The 20,213-nt window shown below is 54.4% G+C and overlaps 9 protein-coding genes across 9 annotated transcripts; 6 read left to right on the forward strand and 3 right to left on the reverse strand.

Annotated features, from left to right (window-relative positions):
- Positions 1-578: 578 nt before the first annotated feature.
- UV8b_00775 (uncharacterized protein) lies at positions 579-3,337 on the forward strand (the record flags this gene model as incomplete). Its single annotated transcript, XM_043138273.1, has 2 exons — positions 579-721; positions 772-3,337. 2 exons carry the CDS (start codon positions 579-581, stop codon positions 3,335-3,337), a joined length of 2,709 nt encoding a protein of 902 aa, XP_042994207.1.
- A 3,890-nt stretch (positions 3,338-7,227) lies between these two features.
- UV8b_00776 (uncharacterized protein) lies at positions 7,228-8,139 on the forward strand (the record flags this gene model as incomplete). Its single annotated transcript, XM_043138274.1, has 1 exon — positions 7,228-8,139. The coding sequence occupies one exon, from the start codon at positions 7,228-7,230 to the stop codon at positions 8,137-8,139; it is 912 nt and encodes a 303-aa protein (XP_042994208.1).
- A 760-nt stretch (positions 8,140-8,899) lies between these two features.
- On the forward strand, positions 8,900-9,085 carry UV8b_00777 (uncharacterized protein; the record flags this gene model as incomplete). Its single annotated transcript, XM_043138275.1, has 1 exon — positions 8,900-9,085. The coding sequence occupies one exon, from the start codon at positions 8,900-8,902 to the stop codon at positions 9,083-9,085; it is 186 nt and encodes a 61-aa protein (XP_042994209.1).
- Positions 9,086-9,499: 414 nt separating this feature from the next.
- UV8b_00778 (uncharacterized protein) lies at positions 9,500-10,315 on the forward strand (the record flags this gene model as incomplete). The annotated part of the gene is made up of 4 exons (XM_043138276.1): positions 9,500-9,536; positions 9,661-9,830; positions 9,907-10,013; positions 10,141-10,315. 4 exons carry the CDS (start codon positions 9,500-9,502, stop codon positions 10,313-10,315), a joined length of 489 nt encoding a protein of 162 aa, XP_042994210.1.
- Positions 10,316-10,834: 519 nt separating this feature from the next.
- Positions 10,835-12,448, reverse strand: UV8b_00779 (uncharacterized protein; the record flags this gene model as incomplete). The annotated part of the gene is made up of 3 exons (XM_043138277.1): positions 10,835-11,023; positions 11,170-12,324; positions 12,446-12,448. 3 exons carry the CDS (start codon positions 12,446-12,448, stop codon positions 10,835-10,837), a joined length of 1,347 nt encoding a protein of 448 aa, XP_042994211.1.
- Positions 12,449-13,212: 764 nt separating this feature from the next.
- Positions 13,213-14,162, forward strand: UV8b_00780 (uncharacterized protein; the record flags this gene model as incomplete). The annotated part of the gene is made up of 2 exons (XM_043138278.1): positions 13,213-13,513; positions 13,660-14,162. 2 exons carry the CDS (start codon positions 13,213-13,215, stop codon positions 14,160-14,162), a joined length of 804 nt encoding a protein of 267 aa, XP_042994212.1.
- A 351-nt stretch (positions 14,163-14,513) lies between these two features.
- Positions 14,514-15,247, reverse strand: UV8b_00781 (uncharacterized protein; the record flags this gene model as incomplete). The annotated part of the gene is made up of 2 exons (XM_043138279.1): positions 14,514-14,774; positions 14,951-15,247. 2 exons carry the CDS (start codon positions 15,245-15,247, stop codon positions 14,514-14,516), a joined length of 558 nt encoding a protein of 185 aa, XP_042994213.1.
- Positions 15,248-16,222: 975 nt separating this feature from the next.
- Positions 16,223-18,743, forward strand: UV8b_00782 (uncharacterized protein; the record flags this gene model as incomplete). The annotated part of the gene is made up of 4 exons (XM_043138280.1): positions 16,223-16,618; positions 18,049-18,320; positions 18,398-18,513; positions 18,571-18,743. 4 exons carry the CDS (start codon positions 16,223-16,225, stop codon positions 18,741-18,743), a joined length of 957 nt encoding a protein of 318 aa, XP_042994214.1.
- Positions 18,744-19,071: 328 nt separating this feature from the next.
- On the reverse strand, positions 19,072-19,335 carry UV8b_00783 (uncharacterized protein; the record flags this gene model as incomplete). The annotated part of the gene is made up of 1 exon (XM_043138281.1): positions 19,072-19,335. The coding sequence occupies one exon, from the start codon at positions 19,333-19,335 to the stop codon at positions 19,072-19,074; it is 264 nt and encodes an 87-aa protein (XP_042994215.1).
- Positions 19,336-20,213: the final 878 nt, after the last annotated feature.

A 20,213-nucleotide genomic window follows, 5' to 3' on the forward strand; every position in this document is an offset into this window, starting at 1 on the left:
CAACGAGATTCTGTTTCAGGCTCGGGAGCGGTATGCCGTGGGAAACGAGCCTTGGAGAGGGGTACTGCAGTAGAACATTCCTTGCGGAAAATGAGAACCGGGAAACTGTGAGGAAGGCGACGCGAAGTTGTTGGTTGCAAGCATGAAGGAATTCTGACAACTATGGCTTGAAAAGTTTCTGTGCGACGGCAGCATGTGTAACCAGTGACGATATTTACGCGCAGGATGGGGAGTCCCCAGCTGCTGCAGCATGGAAAATGGGACTGGAAAGAGAAGAAGGCACAGATCGAGGAGTTTAAGAAACGGCGAGGAGAGGTTGATCAGTCCGTGGGCAGAAAATATGGGGCATTCTGCTCGACGCGTCGCGCGTCGCGCGTCGCGAGAGCAGGTGATCTGCTTTGCAGTACGAAAGTACCTGGCTTGGTCCGAAGCATGCACCGTGTGCTTTCTGGGCTTGTACTGTCTGGTGGCGTGTTAACTTGCGCCGGTCATGAAAACTTGACGGATTGTTTGACTCGATTAGCCATCGAGTAACGGGGCCGACTTATTGCCAGAAGCGCTGTCCCCCGATAAGGCAGATGGAGGAATCATCGCAGCAGCAGAATCCAGGCACAAAGCTGCTGGAGAATATCGTAGAGGCCGCCAAGAAGGCTTTTGATCCCACTACAGCGCCTGAAGTCCGAAGATCGGAGCTTGAAGCATACAATGAACTCATTGCTAAGTGAGCCGGATTCATTCAGTATTTGGGAGATGTGCCTAACATTGCAACAGGACAGAAACGTGGATTCTCCTGCCCGTCTTGAACTCCCTGATCAAACCAGGCATACTGCCAACATGGCTTCGGGAACCATTGTTGCAGGCTTTGGCAGTGCTGCCCTTGCGGCCCGACGGCGTCCGCGGTACCATGGAGTTCGTGTTCTCGGTCCATCCCAGCAATCATGGAGCCGCACCAGTTACCCAGAAGCCGCAGAAGGACGGTGCGAGCATAACACACGAGGCTGTTGCTGTTGCCAGCAGACTTCTTTCGGCTGTTCCGGCTCCCCTAAGCCCTCAGGAATGGTACGATGGCATTGCCCCTCAGCTGTTCGGCCTTTTCGACGGCGACGCAGGCCAGGATTTGGCCAAGACGGCAGCCCAGATAGTTGGCTTTGGAATCTTGGGCAGGAAACAAATCGGTGCTCCGGGAAAGCCAGGGTGGAACAGCTTCGTTCAGCCCCTCATTGAGCAGATCAATCCATCACTCACCAATGCCCCAAAGCAGAAGGATTCCCAGCATGGAGACGAGACAGGTTATGAAATCGTCGACTTGACCACAAACAAAACGCTTGTCCCCGGGCAGCATCTTGCGATGGCTCTTGGACGGTTAACAACCCTGCTATTTTCGAACCCATCTCCAGGGCTCTGCAAGCGTGTATTGAACCCAATTGTAGTACAACTCTGGGCTCTTGCCTCTGTTGCTCATCCATCAGAACGCATCGCTCAGGACTTCTGTTCTCCGGCGGAAAAGCTTGTACAAACATACTTGAAACTATTTGGCAAGACAGAGAATGTGCTTCCCATAATTCACGGCATTCTTTGCGAGGGATCTGTGCACGGCGTCAATCCCTGGCAATATAGGTTGGCCGCTAATGGTACCATCGACATCATTGGTTTGACCAAGGAAGAAGAGTTGAATTATGGGACCAGCTTTGCGGAAATAGAGCCGAGGGCTGAAAAACTTGCGCGATTAATAGCAGTCTCTTTCTCTAATGAGGAAATTTCCCGCCTGTTTCTTTTCCTCTTACGACGATGGATCCAATCAAAGCAGCAACGAATCGAAGTGAATATTGAATCGAGACCTACCGACGATGCAATCGGTTCGCCTATTGGGAAACTCGCAGAAGTCGCCGTTCTGCAGAAGCTAATGGAGGTGGCCCCGGACCAGCTCGTTACTCACTTCAACCAGCTCATGGATGTAATATGCCAGGTCCTAACGGGGGACGAACGCTCACCGCTCGGGAGTGATGCTGTATCAGTCGTACTTAGCCTACTCAACTTGGTCATTACCGCCACAGGCTTTCATCGTTCAGATATCCGGCCTCAAGACTTGAAAGTCATTGAGGCTTCCCTGCAAAGACTATGCTGTTCAGACGACGAAGAAGTGTCAGGGACTTCAAGGAATCTGCAAATGCTGCTGAGATACCGGGGCGAAGTCGAGTCAATGTCATACAGCCCGGTCTCTGTTCCCTCTGTCCGCCAAATTGAGGACAGGAGAGTCTACAACCTGGCCATGAATTACATCACAGGAGATGCAGAGAGCCCGCCACCAGTGGTTTCAGAAGGACTTGACTTGCTCTCAACCTTGATATTGGCCGAAAGCCCCGCCTTGGACATCAACGCCGTCACCGTTTTGATGTCCGGCCTGCTCAAGAGCAACGAAGATTACATAAACCTGAGAGTTATCAAGGTGTTTACGCAACTGGCAAACAGACACCCTAAATCGACAACTCAAGAAATTCTTGACAATTATTTGGATCCTCAGGAATGCTCCACAACTGACACTCGGCTAAGGTTTGGAGAGGCGCTGCTACAAGTTGTGGAACGGCTCGGGGAAACTTTCTCTGGTGAGGTGGCTCAGCGAACAGGAGAGGCGCTACTTTCGATAGCGGGTCGGCGTGGAATGAGGGCAAAAACTATGGCGAAGCAAGCTCGTGAGGAGAGGCTGGCCAAGCTTAAGAGAGAGAAGTCATTGCGGGATGAGGATGCCGATAGTGACGAGGACCCCAACGATGATGAGGAACTTGCAAAGGTGGAAAAGATCAACAATGAGATTCTGTCCCAAATTCTTCAAGGATGGGAGAGCAAACGTGGCAGCGAAGACGTTCGCATGAGGACATCAGCATTGTCTATTTTCGGGAGCGCTTTGGAAAGCAATATCGTGGGCGTTGGGTCTCTGCTCGTATCCAACGCAGTTGATCTCTGCGTCAACATTCTTACTTTGGAGAGGGGGCTTGAGTACGGCATCCTTCGCCGGGCAGCGATTCTGGTCATTCTTGGGGTTGTTCGCGCCATGCACCAAGCAAAGGAAAGCGGCCGGTCCCTCGGTTTTGGACTCACAGAGTCGAGCCGGAAAGACATTCAACGGACGCTCAGCTACGTTGCGGACACGGACAATGACGGCCTTGTTCAGCAACATGCTCGGGACGTGGTGGAAAGTGTGCAAAGCTGGCATGTTGGGACTCTGCTATCTCAGCAGGCGGCAACAAGCCCTAGCCTCTCGCGGTTGGAAGGGCTGGCCCTGAACCCTGGGCGAGGAGGCATCGGTCGACCACGGCCCCAAATTGAAGAAGTAGAATGAATGGATGGCGAATTTCGGAACGTGCCGCTTCCCATCACAATAGTATAATCACCGTTCAAGGTGTTTGGCAAGTTGGCATGCCATTGAGGTTTGTGGCGTTATCCGGAATTGGCCTCTTCTGCACGCGGCAACGATGAGACAACTCACTCACCAGATGAAAAATTTGTTCTTTCTGCTTGATTGAATGAATGGGACCAAATTGCAGTGCTTGGGCCCCACTGAACGCCTTGGTCTCGCCCTCCCCGGCACCGACCTGGGGAGTCTGGTATGTAGTTATGTACATCGCTTGAGGCGAATTGATGCGGATGTGACGGGACCTTGATTACAAGGATGATGATGATGCACGATATGGTTAGCTGATTGGCAGACTTCAGTTTCACTCCAGATGGGACAGGAAAAGTTGAATGATTTTTTTTGCGATTCTATACGTCTTGAACGGTTCAACACTTTGAGGCAACGCAAGTGTTCAAGCTGGATCATGGATATATGTACTGACCTGAATAGGTCGAAGAGCAAAATTGCGACATCAATGCGGTGATGAACTACGCCATACTCGGTACTCGGTACTCGGTACTCAATACGGAATAACGGAGTACGTGAATGCCCAACGCGAGGCTTTTCCGGCCACCGTCGGACCAGGTGATGTAGGGCCGTTTGAAGTTTGTTCATCGGGTGTCAAAAAAAAAAGATACGAACGACCCCTTAACAGCAAGATCCGCCGCATTTTGAAGAAACAGAAACCGGGCCGTGGCAATGCCAAGGCAGGCGTCGGGGATTATCCCCGGGGCATGGTTATGAACCGTGAGAGAGGATTGCGACTAAGCCAGCCTTTTCCTTTTCGCCTGTGGTAGGGAGTGATCCGGAGTACGCAGGAACGCTCGCAGGCCTCTCGCCTCTGGTTCATGTTGGCGGGGCGTGCGGAGCAGTTGGAAGCCCGGGGCATGCATGAGCAGTCCATCCGAAGGGTCGTCGTGGTATGTACATAGCATGTCCAGCATGTCCTATGTTAGGTTGAGGAACCCAAGGTACATAGGTAGGTAGGTTAGGTGCCTACGTGGGCAGGAGGTGTGTAGCCCAGATGACGGGGTTGTTCAAGGCAAACATGCGGCATGGCTCGAGAGGGCTCAACCGCAAGACGCGAAACGCTCTTAAAGTGCGGGCTGTTTCAGAATCTGGAGACGAGATGAAGCTTGACCCGAATGGGACTAGGGCTCCACTTGCCCTGGAAAATCGAAATCGAAATCCCTCGTTGCCGGTTACGGGTTGCGGGACCCACTGGTGAGGGAACTACAACCAGGCCACCAGGTCTGGTACGCACGTACCTTCCCAAGGACCTCAGCAAACAGCACATTACTCCCTCCACGTACGGAGTACTCGGTACCCAGCAGGACGCGCGCCAAGGCCCCAGGCCCCGGGCCCCGGGACTCGGGACTCTGGAGGCATTGATCCTTCCCAGAGCAAAACCCTAACATGCCCATGTCTTATTTCCCCCTTGCTTTGTGCAGAGACGCAAAATGCAGATTCAGGCCCAGCAAAGTTGAACAGACACGTGAGATCAATGGCCAACCAAGTGGTTCCAGAAACCAGCCCGGGGTATTTTCTGGCACGGCTGAGCCGCAACTTCCGAATGCGGGAAGTGCATCGCGGCACAATAACATTAACAAATTAACAATCAAAGGTTTCGAAATGCAAGCCCTTCGTGTGGGCGTCGGGGGCGGTTGTCGTCATCTTACCCTGGGTCAAACGGCAGGGCCGGCCCCGCCACCGGACCCCCCCTTCCCCCCTTTTCGGCTGACTAAGATGCCCACCATTGACACCATGGATTCAGGATCCAGTACGAGTTCAGTCCGACTTGTTCGTTGTTTCGTCCCGTCACAGACTAAATTGCGCCGGGGCAGGATTGTTGAAAAAACTTGAAATGAAGCTGGGGGCTGGCTGCGGTCACGGCCCCACGCAATCGGAATCAGATCTGATGGACGCAAATTACGGATCCGCGCTGCGGCCACGCTGTTGGGAATGGTAATACAGGCATGGACCGGAGCAGCTGCGCCTTCATCCCATCGGACGCAACAAGCTGGAAAACCGAATCACAAGATAAATAAAATAAAATAAAATAAAATAAAATAAAAAAATGAATCGGTGATTGGGCAATGTCATACAAGGTCGGAGGAGGTCGGCCTGTCACGCACGGTGCCACGGCAGAGTAATACGTCCGGACTTCCATTAGTCCATCCGGAGCACAAGCAACCGAGCAACCGAGTTACGGCTTACAAGCACCAGACTGCTCCCCAACTCCCATTGGCTAAACCGGAAGTCGACGAGGCAGGCGAGAGAAACAGCGATAAGGGGGTTTCTGGCTCGGGATGGCGCCGCAGGGTGGGACTGGGCGGCCGCCATTGGTCAATTGGCCCCAGGCCTAGCCTCAGAACAATAAATGTTGTCATGCGGGCAGGGACTTGCCCTTCCTTTGCCTGCTGCTTGCTGGTGGATGGTGTGTGGGGCCATTGGCCACCCCAGGGGGCGCTCCCCTCCCGGGCCAAGTCCTGGAGGCCAAGGGCGTGCGCAGCCCTGGCGGAAGGCAACATTGAACCCCAGCCGTCACCGCCTCGCCTCGGACGAGTCTGACGGCTGGATATCCGGCACCTTCCGTACGTTGGGCTGGCTCTTTCCCAAAACACAACTGACCCAATCAAATCAGACCAACCAGCAGGCTGGTCGACCAGACAGACTCCATGTCCTTGCAATTTCCAATGGCCAATGCTGGGCAGGGGATCCAACTGGTCCGCAACACGCTGTGATACCTCACGACACCATGCGGTGATTTATTGCAGGAGCGGCCCCTTCAGCCAGCCAGACATCCATGGATCAATCATCAGAGTGCAGGCCCTGGTTCGGAGGTCCGGACAAAAAGACGGGTTGGTACGGAGTACGGAGTACCCAGGCTTGCTGCCGCATCGACGCGGACCGCGGTGTAGGGGGTAAGGCGGGCAGGGCGGGCAGGGCAGGCATTGACCCAAGGCAAGTCCGCGTGCCCCCGTTTAGTGGAGCCACTTGGAGCCAAGGAGCTAGGAGCAGACTGGAAGGACATGGAACCAGCCAGCTTGAAATGAAGGCCCTTCAACCACTGCAAGGGCAGGCAGGAGGCACCAGGCACCAGACTGCTTGCCTTGACTGACTGGTCATGCTGGATGCTGCAAAACCTGCAGACCTGCAAACCTGCAGAGTTGATGGTTGATGATGGCTAGCCTGATTGGATCTCAGGCTCAACACCCCCCCCCCCCCCCATCCCCTTCTCCTCCCACCCGGCTGACATGGGACAAGGATTGTCGTGGGTGTCGTCTCCTTGATGCTTGCATTGGGCCCGAGCTGGTCGCTTACCAGCTGCTTGATGTCGTCTCCCCTCCTCGCTTCTTCCTTGGCCGTCATCTATTATAGTTGCCTGTCTGCATTCTCTTCCACGCGTTCCTTGGGTTTCTTAACTCTGTTTCTTTCTCAAGTCAACACTGACTACCTCCTTTCTTGTCCACATTCCTTCGTTTTCCTTCATTTTATCCGGTCTTTCCTTTTGGCGCGTACATTTTTCAAAACGCCCGTCCGTTGCTATCACAGCTCAAACTTCACTTCACGACGTCAAGCAGGGCTACGTCTCACTCAACACAACACTGACCGGTTTTTCGTCTTTATTCCTTCTTTTCGATTCCAAGTGGGCACATCTCAAACGAGCCGATTCTGTTTGTACGACGCGAAATCGACTTTCGCTCTTGACCGTCAACATCGCGGATCCGTCATCTTTTATCCATCCACGTGCAGCATTTGCAAACACAGCGGGCGCACGCTGCATTCTCAACCCCCCTTATCCCTGTGCCATCCAGTAGGTAGTTGGAGACAACATGCAACACCTTGCAACCGTTCTCGGCCTGTTGGCTGCTGTCGGATCTGCCTACGCTCCCGGCAAACGCCACTTGCATTTCCCTCAGAGCAACAGCACTCAGATCCAGAGCCAGCTCACGACCACGGCGGCTCCCACGGCGGCTCCCACGGGCATCATTCTACCCTCTACCGCCCTCTCCTCCGCCATTGCCCCCGGAAACGCAACCACGACCCAAGGAGGCAACAGTCCGGTGACCACCCGAGTCACTGATGTTGTCACGGACAAGACCATGACCTTGACGCTGGGCACCGGATCCTTTGCCTCCGTCGTCACTCGAGTCTACCACGCTACCATTCGAGAGACCATTACCGTTCCTTGCTCTCAGGGCAATGCTGAGCCCACTGCTTCCGAACCCACAGCTCCCACCGGAGGTGACTCCACGACTACCATTACGGAAACAGAAACCACCAAGATTTATCGCACTGTCAAAATCTCCCGCACCAAGCCGACAAACACTCCTCCTGGGAATGGGGACGGCGGCTCCCTCGGCTACCCCAGCTCTGCTAACTGCCCTGCTGTCACCGTCACCGTCACCGCCAAGGAGTATGTCACGATGCCTGTCAGCGCTGTCACCACTGTTTACGTCACCATGGGTGCCCCCTCTGCCAACTGCGGTACCTACCCTGCTCAGCCCGCTACCACCGACGACTCATCTGGAAGTAACGGCAACGGAGGCAACCAGACGCCCCAACCCTCTCCCACGCAGCCCCCTCCTGGCACCCATTCAGCTTCCGATGGTGATGAGACCACAACCCTCACGGCTACTGCTACCGTTGTTCCCTATCCTGCGGGCAACGGCACCCACCCCAGTGGCACTGCCTACAGCAGTGGCCATGTCGGACCCACTGGTTTCGCTCGCATCCGTCACTAAACTTTCCCAGTGGCGTTTCAGCCCGTAGGCCACGGAAAGAGCTTACATACCTAGGTACCTAACCTAGGGAAAAGGCTTTATATATATATATATATATGTAGCTACGTATATATGATCTCAGGGCCGTGGCATGGTCATAGGAGCGAAATTTCAAGAGACGACAGTGGAGTGCAGGACACGACGTCCGATTTTCAATCCTTCTTACGCCAAGTCAGGTATTACATTTTTTTTTCCCTCCCGGTGGTGCAAAATTTGGAGCAGGACCAATCAAATTTTGGCATCTCGGCAGCAAAAGTTGGAGACTGATGAACCGTTCGTTGCTCATGGATGTCTATGGGCAGAGGTGCTTGCCATGCGCGTTTTGGGGCCTTGGCTACCTACCAAGGTAGACGGTTCTTGGTTCGTTCTCGGTTTCGTTTGGATATTGTGTTGTATATATTTTCCTTTCTTGCTTGGCAGGGCATCAGTATACCTGACCAATAAATTTCAACCGGCTTGGTGACTTGGGAGGTGCTTTTATAGCAATGGTTGTGCAAATGTGCGAATGCAAACAGGTACCTAACTGTAAATGCACGGCGACGACGATTGACTTGATGCCAAAGTGCACAGGCTGCGCAGGCCGCAAGGGGCGCAGATACGGAGGTACAGTCCAGCGGCGTGAGTTTCCGGCTACGACGGGGGTACTCCCGTAACGCACACCCTCGCCTCTCGACCTGCCTGTTGGGCGCTTTAGGCGGTGCTCGGAGCAGCCCATTTCACAATGACTTGCATGCCATGCATGCGCCGCGTATCGAGATCAGATCTGGATTCTGGATCAAAGGGGGCAGCGTTTGACGCCGGGCGCCCTCGGCCGTCTGCCTGTCTCCCAAACGTGTCTCGAGTCGTCAACGTCTCTCTGCGTACGGAGCACAACTCTGCTCCACCGCTCTCTCAGGAGGTACAGTAGGTACATACACGGCTGTACCTTGCGAAATTACCAACCCGAGGCGAAAACAGCACAGTATCCACCGGCGATCCTCATCGCTGCAGCCTGATTGGGCGCACAAGCTCTCAACCCAGAAGTTACTCCGTACAATTATTATGTCTGGTAAACAGCTTGGCCCCGCCCAACGAAATAATCTTACATGACGTCTGGTTTGACCCCTCACTTGGCGTCGCTCCTGCCTACCCCCCCCCTCCCATCCCCCATCCCCCGCCCCCTCCCCCTCCTCCTCCCCCTCCCCCTCCCCCTCCATTCTGCTCAAGAGGGAGAAGGGAAAAAAAAAAAACGCTCTTCCTTCATCCAAACAAACCCCCCTCCAACAAACTCTCTTCCAATTTATCAAATTCCAATCCACCCCCGGCCCCTTTCATCGCAATCATGTCCAAGATCTACTTTGACGTGAGCGCCAATGGCTGTAAGTTTCCTCATCATTTCTTTCTTTCTTCCATTTTTCCCGCCTCCCCCCCCCCCCCCCCCCCCTTTCTCGCCTATTTTCCCGCGGCAACCCCTCTTGCTTACCGGTGTGGTTTGTGCCTCAGCTCGCCTTGGCCGCATCACCTTCCGTCTCTACAACGACACGGTTCCCAAGACGGCGGAGAACTTCCGCGCTCTCGCCACGGGCGAGAAGGGCTTCGGCTACGCTGGCTCGTCCTTCCACCGCGTCATCCCGCAGTTCATGCTTCAGGGCGGCGACTTTACCAACCACAACGTAAGTCTGGACCACAAGGCGCGCGCGCGCGCCCGAGAGTGGCGGGCGAATTGGCTAATCAAGGCGCTGCATCCAGGGCACCGGGGGCAAATCCATCTACGGCGAAAAATTCCCCGATGAAAACTTTGTGCTCAAGCACACCAAGGCCGGCCTGCTGTCCATGGCTAATGCCGGTGCCAACACGTAAGTGCGGAAGTTTTTCTTTCTTTTTTTTTTCTCCTATTTTTTTTTTGTTGTTGTGTCCCTCATGTATACAGGCTGCCGTGACGGTGATGGGGAGGAGGGGGAGCCTTCGCTGACGCTCAAGTAGCAACGGATCGCAGTTCTTCATCACCACCGTTGCGACCCCTTGGCTCGATAACAAGCACGTCGTTTTCGGCGAGGTGATCGAAGGGATGGACATTGTCAAGAAGATTGAGAGCCTGGGCAGCCAGAGCGGCAAGACTCAGCAGAAGATTGTCATTGACAGCAGCGGCGAGTTGTAAATGGCCGAAACATGGAACACACAAAAAAAGGGGTGACTAAACTTGTCTGGTAGCGGGAGCAATCGCCAAAAAAACAAAAAAAAACCTGTCTACTGTGTAGGTTTTTGCCGTGTTTTTTTTTTTTTTTTTTTTGGAACCATCCAGAGAGAAAAGTAGATGAATATACGGCTGTTTCTTTCTTCGTTGTACTTTTCATACTAAAGAAGAGAAATCAAAGCTTGCGTGACAATGGCGGCACCCCGTGGTTGATCAGTGAATGAAGTGAGTGCCTCATCTCGGCCATGATGATAATTCATGATATTCGTAGCTGCCGTGTTCCGACGGCCTGATCAAGAAACCAACCCGCGCCAAAAGCGAAAAAGAACCGTGTATCCAACTCCGACTTTAATCCCAGATGCAAAACGAAGGTGTCATCAAGAAACATGAAAATGAAAGCAAATTGGGATGAAGAAAAAAAAGAGAGAAGAAGAAGGAAGAAGGAAAAAGGAAAGGAAACAATCGGCCCCCACAACCAACTTTTCATCCCAAAATAGCCTGCTCGTACTGCCTCAGGTCCAGGTGCTTCAGCAACACAGCCCTCAGTGCGGCGCGGCTGCTCGCAAGCTGCGGCACGATGCCGTCGACCTGCTCCAGGTTGGCGCGCACACTGTCCACGTGGCTGCCCAGCTGGACGGCAAGAGGGTGCAAGTCGTCGTCGCGTTTGATCGTCTGTCGCCATCAAAAAACGGTGGTGGTGGTGAGTCGGCAAAAGGCTCATTGGGAAAAAAATAAAATAAAAATAAAAATAAAAATAAAAAAAGAAAAGAGGGAAAGAAAAGAGGGAAAGAAAAGAAAAGATAAAGAACGAAACTTACTGCGAATGCGGTGCCCGACACGGCTGCCTCGTCGGGAGAGATGCGGAAGCCAGGGCAGGTGGTGGTGTCTGGTTGGCCGCGACCGTCAGGGCCATGCTGCTTGTGCGGCGCGGGGGTGAGGGGGTGGGCTTTCTTGAGGAGACTCCTGTGCTCTCGGGCCTGCGACCTGGCCCCGGCCTCGAGATTGCGCAGGGCCGCGTAGTCGTGCTCCAGTTCCGCCTCGGTGGCGTCCTTTTCGCGCCGGAGGACCTCGAGGCCGTCCAGAGCCGGCTCCAGCTGCTTCTCGAGGCTGAGCTTGCCGTCGAGCACGCTTTCGAAATTCAGCTCGACTTCGCGGCCCCCGTCGCTCTGCAGGGGCGCCCGGCCGACGTTGGCGGGCATGGAGGCGGGGGGGAAGGGAAGGCCGCGGGATATCTTGCGGGCGATGCGGTGAGCGACGAGGCGCAGGGCCGAGGACGTGTGCGTCCGGCGGAGCTGGGAGTCGGAGAAGCGCTGGAGGATGGGCCGCTGGGCGTGCTGGAGGGTAGTCGAGACGGCTGTGAGAGAGGCGTTTGCCAGAGGGGACCATTTGGCCTCGATGGCGGACTGGCGGACACGGCGGGTGTGCGGCGCAACGTGGACGTAGGGTTTGGGCGGCGGCGGCGGCGGCGGCGGCGGCGAAGACGCTCTGTCTGACGACTGATGCTGGGGCTGGTTTGCGCGCTGCTTGCCTTGGCCAAGAGATGCCGGCTGGTTGGGCTGCGGCACGCCCCTCCTGCCAATCACACCGCTTCCGCCTTGGCCGGCTCCTCGCCCTGGGGCATCAGAGACGCGTCCGCGCTTTGGAGCCCGTCGTCCAGCTCCATCGTCGTCGTCGTCGTCGTCGTCGTCGTCGTCCTCCTCCTCCTCCTCGTCCTCCTCGTCCTCCTCGTCGTCCTCCTCCCCTTCTTCAGCGTCTCGTCTGCTGGACACCGTCCAGCTCTCTCTCAACGACGACTGCTTCCTCTTTGTCGTGGAAGATGTATTCAAGGCGTCCCTTTTCTGCAAGCGGCCCGCTTTGCTGCTCTGCGTAACAGCGCGCGATCGCGCGTGTTGAGCGATGGTGCTAGATTGACCTGGTCTAGACGACGCGTTTGGCGGCTGGCCGCGTTTTCCCTTTGCTGGTGGATCCGGCGCCTGTAATGAAAGGGGAAAAAAGGAAGAAGAAAAAAAAAACAGAACGCGTGTTAGCCTGCGACGAGATTGGAAACGATGCCGAGGAGGGGGGAGGGGCGGCCGGAGAGAATGCACAAAGTACCATTAGTGAACGCGCCTGGGATGTGGTGAGAAAGGGAAACGGCAGGTGGTGCGAGCAAGAGTCATTGCCGTGGGATGGCTATGGTGCTGTGAGCGGTCGGGAGCATTTGATCAGGCAGCAAAGCGACTGCTCGGGCACGGGGGCATCGAGAGGTGAGTCGCACAGAGCAAGTTGCTAGATGTTTGCAGAAGCTGAGCGAAGGGTCGTTGTTGAGTCTGGCGTCTGGCGTCTGGCGTCTGGCGTCTGGCGTCTGGCGTCTGGCGTCTGGCGTCTGGGTCTGGCGTCTGGGTCTGGCGTCTGCGTTTGGTCTGGTGTGGCTTGAACGGCTGGAACCAGCCGTGGCGCGTCACCAGCCCACCAGCCACAAGCCTGCCGTGGCGGATCACAGGCAGCGCTCCGTTCTCCATCCAATGGAAAACCCCCAATTAAACCCATTAACCTCCCATCATAACATCAACACATACATGTATGTACATAACATGTACATTGACCATTAATAACTTATGCACCCCTGTTCTACCCACCAACGGCCTCAGCTCCGGTGTGCGCCAGTCTCTTGCTGCGGCGACCGCTCCTGCTCCTTGCCTCCTACATCTTCACTTTTCATCGCCGTCTCGTCAATCGCTCCCGCTCACCTTTCTTCCTCCTCCCTCCCGCAAGGCTCCCCTTCCCTGTCAGCTCGCAGCGGAAACGGAAGCGCACCCCGGCGCACACCCTCCTTGCCCCTTGCATTTTCACCACCCGTGACGTGACGACTTCCCATCGCCATGCGCTTCTCGGCTTCTGCCATTGTCGCGGCTCTGCCGCTTCTGGCCTCTGCTCAGCAGGACCCCCTGGGCCAGTACAAGGCTCACTTCCAAACATTCATGGACAAAATCACCTCCCATATTCCTAACCCGGGAATTCACGATGCTGTTGCTGCCGCCGCGGCCAAGATTGGCGCCATGAAGCTTTCCATCTTGACTCTGGAGAACTGGAAGGAGACTCTCTATGAGCCCGTTGCCTCCGGCGCTACAGTTCCCGTCGAATGGTGGGTGCTCATCACTGGTCGCAACAAGACGTGTTTTGGTGAGTTCACAGCGGCCTTTGCTCTTCATGCTTTTCCAGGTCCGCATGCTGGTCCGGCACGCTGGTCCGGCATGGTTGGGTTGGCATGCGCGCACCGTGGCCGAGGCCCAAGAATGCTTGGTCGTTGATCTTTTTGTGTCCTGCAGGCCACTGCGGCAAGGTCGAGCAAGCCTTCAACGAGACCGCCGCCAAGTTTGCTCTCCTTCCCGGCTCTCCCCTTATGGGCATTCTCAACTGCGATGATCAGCCCATCCTCTGCAATGCGTGGTCGGCTAGCGTGGGCAGCCTCTGGTCCTTCAGCGTGCTTCCTCCTCCTGCTCCCGTTGACATCTACAAAAAGAGACTCAACCTGACCTCGACAACTTCCGACGACCTCGTCGACCTCAAGTCGGAATCGGCCGAGTCCAAGGACAAGGCTGGTTTCGTTCCCCTCAATTCTTGGTTCCACCCTTTCAACGGCAAGGTTACCGAGCTTGGTCTTTCGGTTCCCTATGGCTACCTAATGTGGGCGTTTGGTCTCGTCCCCAACTGGCTGTTCATGTTGATTGTCTCCTTTGCCAGTCGAAGCATCATGTCCAACCGCATGCAACCGCCTAGGCCGGGTGCTACTGGTGCGAGTTCTGCCGGTCAGCGACGACGAGCTCAGTAAGCGCATAAGAGCGCCGCACACACACAAGCACACACGCATACGCACACACAAGTTTGCCTGATTGAGACAGCGAGCTGGAACGCGCGCTGGCGAAGTTTTAACCCGAGAGAATCTTGTATGAAACAGCAAACGAGATGCCTGGAAAGAGTAAGAGGGCTGCACGTGGTTTTGAGCATCCAAAATAAGATAAACCGGGTAGAACGGCGGGAACTGAAACTGCATTGTTTGTAATAGAGGTTTTTTCTTTTTTTTTTCCAAGGGCCAGACGCACCATTTGAAGTTCATGTCACGTAGGCGGGGGGAACAGTACAACACCAATTAATTGGTGGGCAAGGCAAGTGGTGTCGAGAATCAAGTTTTGCTTCTGCAAGTGTCGTCAAGGTTGGCAAGACCCTCTAGGACTTGGCTCTTGAGCTCGGCGTTGGAGAGCTTGCCGTACCGTAGATCGCTGAGGCCATCGACGGTTTGTGTGATGGAGACAATCAGTTGCTCTTCTTCCTCTTGAAGCTTTTCAATCTCAACCTCCATGGCTCCAGCCGCGCCCTGAAGTTCTGGAAGCACAGAGCGAAGAGTGTGCTTGGCGCTTTTTGCGCCGGACGCGTTTCCGAAGAGCTAAAACGTCGTCAGCAACCATTTTGCAACCTGAAGGGCAGAAAAGCCCGGGATGCAGAACTGGGCGGGGAGATTGAAAGAAAAAGAGAGAGGGCGGGTCGACGGCCTCAAGACAAATCCCAAGACAAATCCCAAGACAAACCGTCTTGGGGAACAAAAAATTTGTCCGCACTCACAGCTCTCTCAATCTCAATCTCTGCATCGAAATACCCTCTCTCCTCCTCGAGCATTGCCCTGAGAACCTCCCTCTTCATGGCTGCTCCCATGCGTGCCTCGATGCCAATGTTGCCGGTTACATTGTCGAGGACTTGGTTCCTCTGGGCTTGCAGATCGCGGAACAGCCGGGCGATTTGGGGGCTGGGTTGCCATGAGCGCGGGAACAGGGTCCGGAACTGGTCGAGGGTTGTGATGGCTGTCAGGGGGGCGGGCAGGAGGAGGTAGTGCGATAGGATGTCGGATTCAGAGGGGGGCATTTCTGCTTTGTTGATGGCCTGTTGACGGCCCGTTGACGGCTTGCCGATGACTTGTTGATTGGCTAAGTGCTGTCGGGGTTGCGGTGCGGATGAATGCCGCTGCTCTCGGGATCAGTGGTTGACGGCGAGGGGGCGATGGCGATGGGGGTCCACGGCGAGGCGCCAAACACGTGGTGGTACATAGTGCGCTGAATATGTCTGGTTGAATACATCAACGTATTGTCAACTGGTCAATTGATTGCACGATTCGGGACAAGGCAGTCAGCCGGCGCGGGCAGCTGGCAGCTGGCAGGCAGCCGGTGGCAGGTTGCCTCTCTGCGTGCCTCTTATTACTCCGCACTCGGTCCTTTCAATGTTACTGTATGTAGGACAGGATTCGTTACGAGCAGGCAGCACTGGTACGGGCCGCCGTCATGCCATTGCAGTTGACCGACCCAGCACCGGCGCCATCATCACCCAATGAGATGCTGGGTATTTTGCGCTTGCAATCAATCCACCTCCCCCCCCTCTGCATCTGCCAGCTGCCAAAACCCCCCCCCCAAAAAAAAAAGGGAAAAAAAAAGGCCTGGAATCAAGTCGCGTCGCGCTGTGCAGGCAGGCAAGGCCACTTAACGCGCCCGTTTCATCCCGGATTTCTCAGAATCTCGCCTCAAAGCCCATCATCCATCGTCTCCCAGCGTCTGCATTTGCAGAACCGACAACTCACAGCCCGCTTTTTCGTCCATGCGCTTATATGCCCCCTCTCGCTGCCCTCCCATTTGAAACGTTCGGGCACCACCCGCGCGGGGAATTCCTCTTCTTCCTTGTCCAGCAACCCTCTCTCCATCGAATCTTTAATTACAGGTTCTTCAACCTCCCATCGTCCAGCATCCAGCATCCAGCATCCAGCACCCCGACATTCAACATCCCGCATCCAGCATCCAGCATCGGGCATCGGGCATCGGGCATCATCCCAACGCGCACCACCACCCCGTCATGGCGCCAGCACGCCAGCAGCAAAGCCCGCAGTTCCACAAAAATGAAAAAGTCCTCTGCTTCCACATGGATATGCTCTACGAGGCCAAAATAATGGATATCCAGCCTGGGGAGAAGCCCGGGGACGGGTTCCGATACAAAGTTCACTACAAGGGTTGGAAGAACACGTGGGACGACTGGGTGCTTGCCGATAGGATCAGGCCCTTTGATGATGAGCACAAGGAGCTGGCGGCTCAGCTGCACGCGCAGTTGAAGACGAGCATGCAGAAGACTTCCAAGCAGCCCAAGAAGAATGCCAAAGGTGGTGAATCGGCTCGTGGCAGTGAGGAACGGGCTTCAGGTGCTCCTCAAGGGATCAGAGGGGCGAGGAGAGGAAAGGACTGGGAGCTGGAGCAGGTAAGGTTTCAATCTCTCGACCTGGCCATTTTTTGCTTTCATTTTCCCTTGTTTGGTTCTTGCAATTCTTTTTTTTTTTTTTTTGCTTGGTGCTGCGGTTGCTTCCCTGCACCTGGATATGCATAACCTCTCTCTTTTTTTTTTTTCTTTTTCTTCCCTTATTTTCTCTCTCTCATTTTTATTTTTTATTTTTTCCCCAATTCTCCCACTTTCTCTGCCTTGCCAACGAGGGCAGTAGCAGACATACTACTACAGTGAACCTTCGCAGCAGGGCGCTCCCAATCTGCGTCGATCGACCAGGAGTAGTCCTCCTCCTCAGCTCCAGCCTGTGAACAAACCGCCAGCGTACGGGCTCGCGCGCTATGTCTGCCACGGTCAACACCCACGGCTTGCACCCGCGTAAACTGCCTCTTTCCGACTCCTTGGAAATGTCAGTCGCTGCAATGCAAATCTCTGCGTCTTGCCGCCCCCCCCCCCTGGGTTCTGGCTCCAAGCCTCCCAAGCTTCGCGGCTTGTTCAGTCTCGAAAGCTTAACATGGTCGAAAGGATCTTATTTAAACGACTGCTCGCCAGACCACGGCTGTTGCGCTCTTTTCTGATCCCCCTTCCCCCCAGCACCCATCTTTGATTTGTTCAAATCGTTCTGCTGTAATACGCAATATCCTGGCTGTCCTCGAACCTCTTGTTTCATCAACATGGCCAAGTCGAGTCTGAAAAGCCCCCGGGTTGTTCCTCCGCGCCGTGCATATGCGCGCCAACACTTCCCCACGTCCAACGTGCGAGGATGCCCACAAACGCCGCCCGACACTCCCCCGGGAACTAAAAAGACGGCCAGGGCCATAAATATCAAACGTCGCCCCCTGGCCCGCGATTATCTTTTGAAACTGCCCGCAAAGAATCATCGTTACGTCGGCTCCAAGGGACGGCTGCTGTTTGACGACCGCTACGAGCTTCGCTACAATTTGTCTCTGCAAGCTGCAAAAAGGCGGTCCAAAACCGTCAAGCGCAAGTTTGACCATTCAGAAGCCAATTCTGAGGCAACCAGGGGCGATGCGTCTCTGCTAAGCAACCATTGCCATGAGCCGCCTACGGAAGACATGGCTGGTGTGTTTCCTTTTTTTCTTTTTTTTCCTTTCCTTTTTTCAGACTTTCTTTCTCCCTTCCCCCCCTCTCTGAAAATGGCCCAGAAGCCGAGAAGGAGTCTTTGTATCGTCTTGTTGTACCAGACTAGCCAAGCGGTTCTCCTCCCGGCGGCGCCACAGTCCTTTTCAGAATCTGGTCTCGGGATTTCTTATTTTTTTACTATTCCGATTTCTATTTTTCGTTTTTTATTTTATTTTATTTTATTTCAAGTTGTTTTCTGCACTCTGATTTGGAATTTAATAGACGACCTTGCTGTGTACACCATCTAACCCAATTCATGCGCACAGGAGGAATCCTTCCACAACAAACCCATGATCAACCTTCCAGTCCCAGACCATATTCAAGCAATGCTAGTGGACGACTGGGAAAACATCACCAAAAACAATCAACTTGTGCCTCTGCCGCACCCCAAACCCGTCAAGAGAATCTTGGAGGATTATCTTGCTTTTGAGCGACCACATCGGCAAGCAGGGTCAGCCAGCATGGACATTTTGGAGGAAGTCGTTGCCGGGTTCCGCGAGTATTTTGAAAAGGCTCTGAGCAGGATATTACTCTATCGGTATGGGCTACTCACGTCTTTCCTCGGCAACCAAACAAAAAACCTCTTTGTCATGATTTGCTGACACACTCGTGCAGCTTTGAGCGCCACCAGTACATTGATATCCGCAAGCTTTGGGACAATGCCAAAGAAAACGCGGAATACAAGGGCGTGTGTGACGTCTATGGTGCCGAACACCTGGCACGCTTGATCGGTATGTCTGCCTCTTGTCATGATGAATGATGCTGAGCCTGGGCTGACACGACCTCAGTGTCGCTGCCGGAGCTCCTTGCACAGACCAACATGGACCAGCAATCAGTTTCACGTCTGAGAGAGGAAATTGGCAAGTTTACGGTCTGGCTCGGGCGAAACTGCGAGACATACTTTGTGAATGAGTACGAGACGCCGTCTCAAGAATACGTCGACAAAGCCCGAAGCTTCTGAGACGTCTGCGTGTGCGTGTATGTGCGTGCCGGTGCACTTTTTTTTTTTTTTTTTTTGGGTTCCTGCTGGGCGTCTTTTCTACGTTGGGGAGCAAATTCACAGGTGTTGTCGGAGCAAGCACAAAGGGCATTCTTAATAAAATCAAGCATGTACACTGTTCATTTTTTTTGTTTTTGTTTTTGTCCCCCTTCTCCTTCTTCCTCTTCTGACTCCATAGCCATTGGTGACTTGTGCGTTCCCGACTCTCTGTCTGTAATATCGTACATGCGTTTCTCCCGCCCCCCATTCGTCGTCATATCCGTCGTCATATCCGTCGCCATATCGGTCCTCACATCCTCGGCACCGCCTTCTCGACATAGAACCCCCTATCCGGCGTCCGCGAAGCCCTCACCTCCTTCCTCGTCAGCGCCCTGTCCACCTCCTCCACCCTCACCAGCTCCTTGACCTTCATAACCATCCCCGCAAACTGCGGCTGCACGGGCACGAAAACCGTCTGCATCCGCTTGCGCAGCCCCAGCGCCGCGAGGACCCCGCGCGTCCGTTCCGGCAGCCCAATGGCCGATCTGTGCAGCGTGACGCGGAAAAAGGACATTTCTTTATTTTCCCCCCCCTTTTTCTCCCCCCTTTTTCCCCCCTTTGTTTTTTTTGGGGGGGGGGCTTTTTTTTGGGTACAAAAGCCCCGTGCTGTTCGAACACGGCCCGTGGGAGTCTTTTTTTTTTTTTTTTTTGTGGGCACAGGCGGCGAATGGTGTTTTTTTTTCGTTGTTCAAAAGATGGCGCGGCGCGGTTGGGGGGATTTGTCGAAATCGGGCGGCCGGCGGGCGTTTTGTCGACGGGGGGTTTTGGTTGTTTGTTGGTCCGAGGCGGGCGAGGTTGCGAGGGCAAAAGAAAATTTTGGTCACGTGCCGTGCCGTGCCGTGCCGTGGCGGAGGTGTAGGTACAGTAGACTTGGGTTGTCTTGGGTTTGTCTTGGATGGTTGGTTTGGGACACCTGGGTGACGTGCCGGTTGCGACCACGGCGAATCACGCCAGGGCCGAGGATGAAACGATTGACCATTCTGAGCCGATAAGAAAAATAAAAATAAATAAAAAAAATTCTGGGCCTGGTCACAGCCTGAAGATGCGCACCTGTGGTGGCTGCTGATCCCCCCCAAGCGGGAATCTCGCCTTGCTACTCCGTACTGTTGTTGCCTGCAATGCTGCAATGCAACAAAGAACTGCACCTGCATCTGCACAATTCACGTCACAAAAAAAGGGAGACGACATGTGTCCATGACAGGTTCATTACTCGGATGGCTACCTGGTATGCAGCTTCCTTTTACACTACATTCATCGCGAGAATCTTTGGTACAAGCCTCGGCTCTTCAATCCCTGTATCCCTCTCATCACCCATTTCATCAAATGCACGTTTGGTTTTTTTTTTTTTTTTTTTTTTTTTTGGTTTGTTTTTTTTTGGGTGGGCGGGGGGGG

Source organism: Ustilaginoidea virens, chromosome 1 (assembly GCF_000687475.1).
Source record: "Ustilaginoidea virens chromosome 1, complete sequence".
Lineage (NCBI taxonomy): Eukaryota > Fungi > Ascomycota > Sordariomycetes > Hypocreales > Clavicipitaceae > Ustilaginoidea > Ustilaginoidea virens.